We start from the raw sequence: 10,707 nt of genomic DNA, 5'->3' as shown, positions 1-10,707 counted from the left end.
GATTTTTTTGTATCTACTGTAGTCTCCTGTAGCTTGTCGCATTATTTTTCAAATGGCTTCTTGTCCTTTCCTGTCGTTAATTCCTGGGTTTGAGTAATATTTCATCCACTGTCCAAAATAATTGCGTATCCTAACTTCAAATACTCCGACAATATTGAAGATGTTTGCTGCGTATTATTAATTATTGGAACTTTTCGCTTTACCATCTAGAACTAAGCATTTGCACTCATGTTTATACGAGAAAAATTACCTATTTGTGCCGTAAAATACGCAATTAAGTTTAACAAATAGTAACAGCTAGTTTCCAGATATCAATGAATGTTTGTTGGATAATGGTAAATGTGAAATGAATTGTACCAACACTGTGGGATCATATCGTTGCAAATGTCCCAACGGTTTGAGGCTGAATCGAGACCAAAAATCGTGCGACGACATCAATGAGTGTCTGTTGAGGAATGGACACGGTCCGTGCCAGGACACTTGCATAAATTCTCATGGCGCTTACAAGTGCAGTTGCGATCGGTTAAATGGGACAAAATTGGGCAATGATGAGCACAGTTGCACTGACTTAGACGAATGTGCCCAAGGTACGCATTGTTTAATTAGTCACTCCAATTTCGCAGAAAACGATGTATTTTAGATAATGGGGGCTGTTCACATATATGCATCAATACTTTTGGAAGATTCTTCTGCTCATGCCCTGAAGGAATGGAATTATCGTCGGATTCTCAAACTTGCCAAGGTACGCACAATTACACAATGCAACTACGGAACTTTTTGAGAAAAACGAAAACCAAAAAAATAGTTAATGAGGCGGTTTTTTGGTATTAAACACATTTATTTAGTTCAGCAGGTATAAACATTTAACTTGCGTGGTCTAAAACAGTTAAAATCTTTAGAAAAACACTTTGTGTGTTGAAAGTTTCAACTCTGTAACACCCAGTATTCTCGGAAATATATTTTTTTAGATATTAATGAATGTGAAAACGAGCACATGAAAATTAAATGCCCCAATGGATGTATGAACACCCAGGGGTCCTTTAGATGTCTCAATATATCCGATTTGCAAAATGACGAATCTTATCAATACGTGGTCTGCCCACCGCTGTTTCCTCCAGAAAACGGCTATTTCAAATGTTCGAGAAAGCATGCATTAAAAACCCACACAAAGTCCGGTAGAAGACAAATTAAGAACAGCTTAGGAACGAAATGCTTTCTGGTGTGTCCTGAAGGTTTCAAACGACAAGGGCAAGGATTCCGCTTGAATTGCGGATATGGAGGACAGTGGATGGGGAAAATGGATGCTGAATGTGTAAGTTCTGCTCTTCATGTTAGCCGATCTTTGAAAATTTGATTTGATTTCCGTTTAATTGTCAATATATTGTGAAATTTGTGTTTCAGATCGCATTGGAAGCCCCTATCCAGAACAGATCAGCTTAGATAGCATTTATTTATTTTGCGTATTTAAAACATTTTGATTAGATTAGTGGATTTTTTAATAAATAGACGAATATATCTCACACATAAACATTTCAAGTGTGGGCATTTTCTAAGGCGGGGATAAATCTAACAAGTCAAGTGTGAGCCAATCCAGAGCCTGGCCCGAGTCCCACTTTTTGACTGTGTTTTTGACCAACAAGCCCGCTGCAAGCCTCCTACGAACGTATCAATCTTGTTTGACCAAGTTTACCAGAAACTACTTATTGGAGTAGAACGTGATCCTTCTACGAGCGGCGCGGGGTGGTCTCGCAAACCCCCATTAATAGGAGGAATTAGGCTTGTGGTTTCCGTAGCTCCGAAGCAGCTCGCACGTGCTTTGTTTTGTTTTATACTTTCAGATTAGTTTTATTCTTTGTTTATAATTACCTCTGGGCCCGCAAGAGCCGCGTTGGTGTCGCGCCCGGGTCACGCTGGTCACGCTTTAAGACAAGCTCAGAATCATAGATAAATACAAGTAGACGAGCTCGGAATGCGCTCAAAACCATAGATAAAGACAAACGATCCAGGGATCCAGGATCGCGCTAGGGTCGAGCTTGTATGATATGTGTAAGGTGCGATTGCGATTATTTCAGCCTATATTTCGCACTTAATTTAAGTATATATGTAAATTAAGAACTGAAGTCAATTACCTATATGAAAATTTGATGACAAACCTGCACGGAAAAACAGAAAAAATTTTAAAAAATTACAAAAATAAAACCCAGATTGATACGCTGAACACTGTTTAGTAGAAAAGCCTATAAATATTACAAAATAAATTAAAATAACTGATTGCCTGTAGTGAAGAAGGACATTGGTGACATTGATGACATGTTTTGATTGCTGCACCATCAAAACCACCAAAAAACAAAAAATCATTGTTGCCACCCTAATAACTTTGTCAACGCTGGTTGCCACTTCAAATTTCTAAATGTAATGTTGACAATTTCAGGTTATATTGCCCATCAAATATTTCGCAAAATAAACTAAGATCGCAGATTAAAAAGCAGATTCTCATAAAATATCTTCATTATCGTCAAGTGGCATAGAACCGTTTCAGTTGTGCATGTGCATTAAATCCCTCACACTGAGTACAAATTAGCCTCCATAATGGGTAAGAGCTTAGGTCTTTATGTGGAAAATGCTAAAAATCAGCCAAATTTGTTGTTTTTCAGCCTTTAAACTCAATTATAGCTTTGAAGGCAACATTAAGTCCCGACCAGAACAAAATTTGGCAGGTGCCAGCAAGAAATTAACCAGAGATTTACTTCTGCAGAAGACTCAGGAAGAAAGGCGCAAAAGACAGGTACACTATCCTTAACTCTCTGTAGTTTATTTGGACGAAACATTGATCCGATCCATAGGAACAAAGAGTGAAGCTTCAAAGTGCTGAGCTGCTACAATCGCACATTCGCAGCTATCTGGTGAGGAAAGCTGTAAAAGAGATACAAAGGCAAGAGTATGTCTCAAATGAAAGTGGTTTGGGAGCAATGGACAAGCTGAAGAAGCTCTTGTTCTTCTATGATCATCAAACAGATTTTCCAAAGTTGGTGAGTAGCTGGCCCTTAATTAGTTAGTAAAGTTAAATGGAAATATTTGCAGTTGAAATTATCCAATGAGCTTCTACTGCATGTGAGCGAAGTGATTCAAAGAATAAACATCGATACTCAGTTCAGTTGGATGATGAAAAGATTGCTGGTGATTTGTATTAAGCACATATCCATTCATGACGATACAGCTACTTTGATTTGTATGATCGCTACGTTTAGTGACAATCCAAACACTTTATTCTATTTGATTAGAAAAGGTGAATTTAAAATTAATATATATAAGAGAGTCGGTTAAATGCGGTTGCGGTATGTTAAAGGTTTGCCGCGTTGTGAGCGGAGTTTAAAGCCATAATGGATATTTCAAAAAAGGCAATCTTACCTGACTTCTAGTTTAGAAAAGTGTAGATCAGTTGCTGTTGATGGCGAAAGACCACAATGGACGAAACCCCCATAATTTACTCTCCTAATCTGGGTCACAGTGTTATAAATTCACTGTTTTCAGGTTATTTCTCCTATCTGAGAACGCTACTGGATTCAAGCTCACCAGACTCCTTACCCCAAGTAATGCTTTTAATTCAGCGGCCGTTTAAATTCTTAAACAACTTTGGCCCATCGCAAGATATGGTACTTGCGGAGTTTTGCAATACTTTTTTAAAGCCAACGTTGACTTACAACCTAAAGTATTATCTTATTCCCTTCATGAAGCAGACCCAAGATTCTACATACTATGATAAACTTATTAGATACTTGAACGGCGTTCATTATCTAGTGGAAAGCAATAGCTTATTTTACTGCATGCTAGCACTCGAACCAGCGGACTATGGTAAGTTTGCAACTCGTTATTAAATGCTTTTTAAAATTGATTTGTGTTCTAGAGCCCAACCTGGATAGTGTCCAGGTTCTATCTATGCTTAGCAAAGAAATTCACACATTAAAACCATCGCTAGACCTAACTGAGGACAGTGATTGTGAAGATGGAGAAGACGTTGAAGTGTCTGCAGGGGAAGTGTTACTTTCCGACTATTTGAACATTCTAAACAGCTCAAATAAAGTGAGGAAATGGATGCATTTCTTGGAATCGAACTCAGACGACGCCCGGGTTCTTACTGCATTTGTAAATCTTGCTCAAAACCTGCTGCTTGTTTACAGGGAGTCAATCAGGAAATATCTGTAAGTGCACAATCTTTATCCTGAATTAATAACGTTATTTGAGAGTACATTTCAGATTGCTATACAAACTTGGGTTGAACAGTACATTTTTGAAGAAATTATGGTTTGCAATATCCAAAAAGTCAGCAGACCTGCAGATAAATGGCACCTCTTTAGTTTCTTGGAAAAGTTGCCATACACAACTATCAGTTTTCTGTGATATGTTCACGTTTTACACCGAAACCTTGACTGATAAAGGTAAGCGCCTAAGTTGATTTCGGCCTTTACAATCTAAATGATATATTTTTAGAAAATTCCGATACCAGCGAAACTTTCACCTCGAGCGATCTGCATACAATGTCAAATCTCTTAAAAAGGATCGCAGTTGAGTTAATTGAAATCGCTTTTCCCATGTGTAGAGCAAGTTCGGTAAGCTTTGTGGCCATTTATATTATACGATATCACCGAATATGATTTTAGGTATTTGCAACCCCCGAAATTAGTCACCTGTATCAGTCTTGCATCAACTGCGTTAAGATGCTGTACACTCTGGACATGAGAAAGCAGTTTTGTCCACCCGGTTTCTGGACCGCACGGAAAATACATGTTTCACAGGATTTAACCAAAAAGAACTATCTATCGCAGGTGTTTTCGCCATTCGGAGGAGTGATTAAAAATGTGCATGGTATGGTCTTCAAAGTTAAATTAACGAGCATTAAAGAGTCATTTCTGTCCGGATTCCTTTGGCGCAGTTGTAAGGAAAACCAGGCAACAAATTACACTTGGAACTTAGTTCTCTGCGAGGCAGAAACGCAAAATTGATTTTTTTGGTGAAACGCAATGCTGAATTTTAAAATATTGGTCTGATCAATAAGCTATGAACAATCTTGTTAAGTTAGTTTCTCGCTAGTGATTTGATTTATTATTGGTAATATTATGCCGCGTCTAGAAATAACAATGCGAGCCTGAGCCGCTACAAAATTCTTTTAATATTTCGTCAGATGTCGGTGTTTTGACGAAGCATCTAAGAAAATTTGCCACGGCTCGGGATCGGCTCGTTAGGTCTGGTTTTTTTCTAAAACGGCTGACATTGGGGCCGCTGACTAAAGATAGTATGTAGAATAATGCGCTGTAAAAACATTGAATTCATGCTCATAGAAAAGCTAAAAGTATTCGCAAAATGCGAACAAATAAATCTCAAATACTCAATATAGTCAAATATCTGTAAATATAGCAAACAACCTACCGCCAACGTTTTCATTCAATTTTGACATGTTTTCACATGGCTTACCGTGTATATCTATTTACCAAACTTGCTTTAAACACCCTACTAATTAATAAAAACTATTATTTTATAGCGGATGATGAGCATTTGCCTCCTTTATCGACAATTGAGCAAAGATCTTTAGCAATCCTCCAAGAACTTCCGTTTCTTGTGCCGTTCAACACTCGGGTTCACTTGCTTAGAGATTTGTGCCGATTTAGCTTGGGAGAAAACGAATATCAGCGCATGCATCACGATCTATTACATGATAATACTGTTGTGATTAGGCGAAATTACCTATACGAAGATTCGTTTGAAAAAATTTCCACTAAAAGCGGTAAGCAACGTTAATAATTGCGAGTATTTGCTTCATTGAATTTTTCTTAAATTTATAGAATCGGACTTGAAGCACCGGGTGAGAATTCAATTCATAAACAATATAGGGCTGGAGGAAGCAGGCATTGATGGAGGAGGAATCTTTAAGGAGTTTATCAATGAGGTTCTAAAGACCGCTTTTGATCCTAATCGGGGATTTTTTTTAATGACTGCTGATAATACGTTGTATCCCAATCCCAATGTTCATCTTATAGTGGAAAACTTCGAGGAGCATTTCACTTTTATTGGACGTCTAGTTGGAAAGGTTGGCGAAATAGTTTGGTGTAAAAACACTTAAGTGATCGTTGAATCATTTTCAGGCAATATTCGAAAACATATTAGTGGACCTTCCTTTGGCTGAATTTTTCCTAGCAAAACTGCTAGTTGATAGAGCGAGTGCCTGCTATCTGAAGTCGCTAGACCCCGTTCTCTATAGAAACTTGTTATACCTTCGTGACTATGCTGGGGACGTTAGTGATTTGGGGCTCGATTTTACCACTGTAAACAACGATCTAGGCGAGACCCGAGTGAGTTAACGGTATTCGGCAAAAAGACATTTGTTGTTGAATTACCAGGTATTGGTTTAGATAATGGAACTAAAAGCCAATGGAAGAAATATTCCATTGACGAATGAGAACAGATTAGAATACATTCAACGACTCGCCGATTTAAAATTGAACACGCAACTGAAGAAGCAATGCGCAGCTTTCAGGGAAGGCTTGAATAGTGTTGTTCCACTTCTATGGCTGAAACTTTTCAATCACAAGGAGCTTCAGGTCATCATTGGTGGTGATACCCATGAGATTGATTTGGATGACTTAAGAGCCCATACTACTTATTCGGGTAATTCGCATGTAACAAAACCCGAAAATTTCGTAAAACTGGCGTTATTTCTGTAGGCGACTTTACGGATGAGCACCCCACGATGTTGTTATTTTGGAGAATCCTGCATGGTTTTACGGACATTCAAAAAAGGCAGCTACTTAAATTTGTAACGAGCTGTTCGCGCCCTCCGCTGCTAGGGTTCAAGGTAAGGGTTTGAAGATTTTTTGCTAAATTGCGGAAAAACACTATGTTTTTCTTCAGCCTACATTTTAAAGTAGTCTCCTTCAAATCAACCAAATGATTTTGTTGATTTGAGCTTATTTTATACAAGTGCAACACCAACAAGTTCTCTTACAGAGCTTTGATGGTGGATAACAGTGATTTTTTCGCAAACTTTACTTTTCTTGTAAATTTTGTCAAGGTACTAAAGGGACATTTTCAGGAATTAAACCCACCTTTTTGCATACAATCGTCTGGTGTTGAAAACCGAATGCCAACAGCAAGTACATGTTTAAATTTGTTAAAAATACCCATCATTAAAGAGGAAAGGGACCTTCAATCGAAACTTCTCTCTGCAATAGAACAACAGGCTGGGTTTGAACTATCTTAAGTGCTGTAAGTGATCGTGTTATAAACATCTATTTATTTTATTTGTAGAAAGTTATTGTATCCTTTACCACTGTAAATAATGTACATCAACTATTCGCATTTTTATCTATAGGAAGGGCAATTTTCGAGTTGCTCTCTTTATAATTTTATTGTGTAGGCTGCAATGAATATACACATTCAGGTAATTTTGCCGATAACTCCGAGTCGTATACATATTATTCCGTTCAGTCGAAAGGGGCATAAATTAATTGAATTATGCGTGGAAAATAATCTAGTAATCACCAATACTGGCTCCAAATACTTGGAATCCCAACAAGATCGAAAAGGCAAAGTCCAAAAAACCAAGTTTACTATGTTGCGGTTAATACCCCGTTTAAAATTCTATTAATAATAATAGAATCTTTATTTCTTTTGATAAAAGGTGAAGCTATAGAACATACCCAGCCTTGACCTTACAAGGGGGAAAAGTAAAGTGAGTAAAAAAGATAAAACTTCTAATTTATTTGGCTAGATATATCCATATTATAAGCGTCAATTTAATTGTAATATATTTGAGACACATTGCTTTATACACTTCTTTCTAATTAGGTAAATAGGATACCTTACTTTGCCAACTCTGAGGCTTTATCCTTCTCGTGTTGTTCCTTGATTTGTCTGTGCCATTCAATGTTTTGCCTTTGAAGACTTTTGCCCTCCTTTGCATCTTGCTTGCCAAGATAAACCATAAGGAGGCAGCCGATTGCAGTACCTGCCATCATGTAATTGGCAATTCGAATCCTCATGCGATTTCTCACTGTTTGGATCAGAGAATGACTCACGAAAGCTGGTACTTCCTCAATTGTCTTGTATTTGCCTGCCCAAACAAGGAGTCGTTTTTCCATGCCAGTCACTTGATGTGAGGCTGATAAATTGCTGGGATCACTGCTATAACTCCTGGTTCCAGTCAAGCCTTTGAGGCAAAGTTGACTCGGAAATAGTTTTTGAAACATTGTAAACCCCATAATCTGTTAAATAAGGAAGCATGTCAACGACAATTTGTGACTCAGGGGGATTTCTTAATGATTTCATTGCAGGCTTTTCTGGGTTAGACATTGCCCTTGAGTGAAGGAGACTTTCTTGTCACAGTAACTATCGAACTACTCTCTAAAGATGTTCTTTCACTCAAAATGAGAAATTACTTACATATCAGCAGGTATACTTGATAAAGCAAAATTAAGTAATCATAAACTTGAGATTGATCATTGAAGTTAACCTTCTGTGGTTAACCTATCTGTTTGCTTTTGCTGCCACAAAAGTCATTTTTGTTTCGTCCATTGGCATCGCTTTCTCTTTGCGTTCCTTGTATATGTGCTATGGTTACGTGTGGTGACACTGATTTTAGATAGGTGACATTCTTGACGCTAAAGACGTTTAAAACGCATTGGCGGATTTTTTCTTTCTGACTTCATTTCATTGAGTGTGCTTGTTCTCGATTGATCGAGCTAAGGTCTCTGACGACTTGCACAAATTTTAATTTAAAACAAAAATGACCACCACCGCTGAATTAGCTTGCGTTTATTCCGCCCTCATCTTGGCCGATGATGATATCGCCGTTACCGTAAGTAGAAATTCAATTATCATCCATAAGATACCATAATTTCAAATGCGGCGGGACATCAAATCCAAAATTGTTTTCACTAATTATAGCCATCCGCTATGGAATTCTCGCCCAGAAGAATAAGAAAAGGCTGTTTTTGAAGTTTTTATTTATATTTTTTATCCCAGTCGCTCTGGATGTAGTTTTTGGAAAGTTAACCTCACATTGCCTGTAAACATGTCCTGGCAAGTTTAGCTTGTTTTGAAATACACACGGCGTCTGGAAGTGAAGTCGATATTTTGAGAGATAAATAACGGCTTTGTTCCACCAACATTTGTTGGTTTTCAACCGACCTTTAGAATCTCTTTTCGATCGCCCGCAAGAAAATTACGTTTGATCATTTTACATATTTAGTACGTGCACGGCATTTGTTTTATCACCTTAAGGGCCGAATTTCACTCAAATTGGAGGTACGACTGTTTTTTCACCTCACTACTATCGTAAATATTGAAACGGGAAAAAAACACAAAAACTTAATATTCCTCCTAATTCGGGCATTTGTAACAAAGTACATAATCAAAGACAATTAGTTAAGTAATAACAATCAAGTAAGTGACTTGAAATTTCCGCCTGGCACGGTAGTCCAGTGATAGAAAAAGGACAATTATAACTACCAAAAAGCTTGGGACAGACTAGTAAGACCTTTAGAAATTGTTGCAGGATTTCAATTTCAATTAATTGTAGTAATTTTTCCAGGGTGAAAAAATTCAAACCATTTTGAAGGCGGCCAATGTTGAAGTGGAACCTTACTGGCCTGGCTTGTTTGCCAAGGCTTTGGAAAATGCCAACATTCGGGACTTAATAACTAATATTGGGTCCGGTGCAGGTGCACCTGCTGCGGCACCTAGTGGAGCTGCAGCTCCAGCAGCTGCTGCTGCTGCACCTGTTGCGGCACCAAAGGCTAAGGAGCCCGAACCTGAAGAAGAGTCCGATGAAGACATGGGACTTGGTTTCTTCGATTAAGAAGAGAGACGTCTAGTTTTTTTATGATAAAACAAAATAAAAACCAGACTGTGAAACAGTTGTATTAATTGTAATATCCTGTCGTCAATTCTCCATCCAAGTCAGTCTTTTTAGTACCTACCCTTTGAAAATGGCATGTATTCATTTAATATGATAGATTCTGAAAGTTGCAATAATGAAGATGAGCAGTTTTATGAATTTCAGGTAGGTTTCCAATTTGGTACCAGATATTAAAGCATGATAAGATTCATTTGCAGGTTAGGTTTAGTTACGTGCAGATAAAATAATTTTTTAGTTCTATCTAATACAATGAATGTGGCTGTTATCATGAAACCCGTGGAAAAGAATCCTGGCTGTGAGCTTGGTAAGAGCCCCATTTTAGTTCTGTATTAATGGTCGTAGATGTTAAACTATAGACTGAAGAAACCTAAACATATACAATACTCAGCTACCTCTTATTGCGACTTCTATATCCTGATATGAGAAAGGTGTTTGTGATTCAAATCATTTCTGGACTCCTGAATATTCAGGAGTTAGTTTGAGCTTTATTGTTATTACGGGAATAGTTTTCGTTATAAACATTTTGAAGCAGAAGCAAAACTCCTTTTGCATATTTTCAAGAAACATCTATGAGTTATTGATGAGCTTTTTGAGGCTTAAAAAATATTTGTACTGGCGGGTTGACTTGAAATGTTTTACATGTGGAAAGTAAGCTTCGAATACGCATCTAGAGCAGGGGCGGATCCAGCTTTAATATACATAATGTAGAAAAAATACAGTCTTCTGTTATCTATGAAATTAGAAAAATGATCGTCGTTTTGTGCAAGGGTGGCGCAAGATTATTGCAAAATTTCATG

The 10,707-nt window shown here is 37.6% G+C and overlaps 5 protein-coding genes across 5 annotated transcripts in view; 4 read left to right on the top strand and 1 right to left on the bottom strand.

The window, feature by feature from the left end:
- Positions 1-1,536, top strand: part of LOC109546711 (signal peptide, CUB and EGF-like domain-containing protein 2) — a 46,466-nt gene extending 44,930 nt beyond the window's left edge. Inside the window, exons 3-6 of the mRNA XM_019917785.2 lie at positions 309-587; positions 641-742; positions 969-1,312; positions 1,402-1,536. Of these exons, the coding sequence (XP_019773344.2) occupies positions 309-587; positions 641-742; positions 969-1,312; positions 1,402-1,440 (764 nt within the window). The 3' untranslated portion in view covers positions 1,441-1,536. The remainder of the gene's footprint in view (positions 1-308; positions 588-640; positions 743-968; positions 1,313-1,401) is intronic.
- An 851-nt stretch (positions 1,537-2,387) lies between these two features.
- On the top strand, positions 2,388-7,448 carry LOC109546710 (ubiquitin-protein ligase E3C). The gene is made up of 15 exons (XM_019917784.2): positions 2,388-2,593; positions 2,655-2,785; positions 2,844-3,029; positions 3,082-3,286; positions 3,532-3,852; positions 3,905-4,199; positions 4,255-4,436; positions 4,489-4,607; positions 4,659-4,863; positions 5,537-5,779; positions 5,838-6,082; positions 6,138-6,344; positions 6,405-6,660; positions 6,717-6,847; positions 7,085-7,448. Exons 1-15 carry the CDS (start codon positions 2,590-2,592, stop codon positions 7,250-7,252), a joined length of 2,898 nt encoding a protein of 965 aa, XP_019773343.2. The 5' UTR covers positions 2,388-2,589; the 3' UTR covers positions 7,253-7,448.
- Positions 7,449-7,732: 284 nt separating this feature from the next.
- LOC109546714 (UPF0389 protein CG9231) lies at positions 7,733-8,575 on the bottom strand. The gene is made up of 2 exons (XM_019917787.2): positions 8,434-8,575; positions 7,733-8,255 (listed from the first exon to the last, which is right to left on the bottom strand). The coding sequence occupies exon 2, from the start codon at positions 8,250-8,252 to the stop codon at positions 7,854-7,856; it is 399 nt and encodes a 132-aa protein (XP_019773346.1). The 5' UTR covers positions 8,253-8,255; positions 8,434-8,575; the 3' UTR covers positions 7,733-7,853.
- A 23-nt stretch (positions 8,576-8,598) lies between these two features.
- LOC109546715 (60S acidic ribosomal protein P1) lies at positions 8,599-9,906 on the top strand. The gene is made up of 2 exons (XM_019917788.2): positions 8,599-8,848; positions 9,584-9,906. Exons 1-2 carry the CDS (start codon positions 8,777-8,779, stop codon positions 9,848-9,850), a joined length of 339 nt encoding a protein of 112 aa, XP_019773347.1. The 5' UTR covers positions 8,599-8,776; the 3' UTR covers positions 9,851-9,906.
- A 187-nt stretch (positions 9,907-10,093) lies between these two features.
- The window catches only part of LOC109546713 (deoxyribose-phosphate aldolase), a 2,835-nt gene continuing 2,221 nt past the window's right edge, over positions 10,094-10,707 (top strand). The window contains exon 1 of the mRNA XM_048665072.1: positions 10,094-10,214. Within this exon, the coding sequence (XP_048521029.1) occupies positions 10,160-10,214 (55 nt within the window). The 5' untranslated portion in view covers positions 10,094-10,159. The remainder of the gene's footprint in view (positions 10,215-10,707) is intronic.

The sequence above is a fragment of the Dendroctonus ponderosae genome, unplaced genomic scaffold (genome assembly GCF_020466585.1).
Source record: "Dendroctonus ponderosae isolate FM_Combo_2020 unplaced genomic scaffold, Dpon_F_20191213v2 Dpon_F_20191213_3, whole genome shotgun sequence".
NCBI classification, from domain to species: domain Eukaryota; kingdom Metazoa; phylum Arthropoda; class Insecta; order Coleoptera; family Curculionidae; genus Dendroctonus; species Dendroctonus ponderosae.
The sequence above is the reverse complement of the archived record's forward strand: the minus strand, read 5'-3'. Positions and strand labels throughout refer to the sequence as shown.

What these genes read in the sequence shown, in the direction of transcription:
- LOC109546710 (XM_019917784.2), top strand. An exon ending in ATTCTATTTGATTAGAAAAG is followed by an intron (nt 3,287 to 3,531) that starts GTGAATTTAAAA and finishes CACTGTTTTCAG; the next exon opens with GTTATTTCTCCTATCTGAGA. An exon ending in AGTGATTAAAAATGTGCATG is followed by an intron (nt 4,864 to 5,536) that starts GTATGGTCTTCA and finishes ATTATTTTATAG; the next exon opens with CGGATGATGAGCATTTGCCT.
- LOC109546714 (XM_019917787.2), bottom strand. Translation starts at nt 8,252, where the DNA reads ATGGGGTTTACAATGTTTCAAAAACTATTTCCGAGTCAACTTTGCCTC.
- LOC109546715 (XM_019917788.2), top strand. Translation starts at nt 8,777, where the DNA reads ATGACCACCACCGCTGAATTAGCTTGCGTTTATTCCGCCCTCATCTTG. An exon ending in ATGATGATATCGCCGTTACC is followed by an intron (nt 8,849 to 9,583) that starts GTAAGTAGAAAT and finishes TAATTTTTCCAG; the next exon opens with GGTGAAAAAATTCAAACCAT.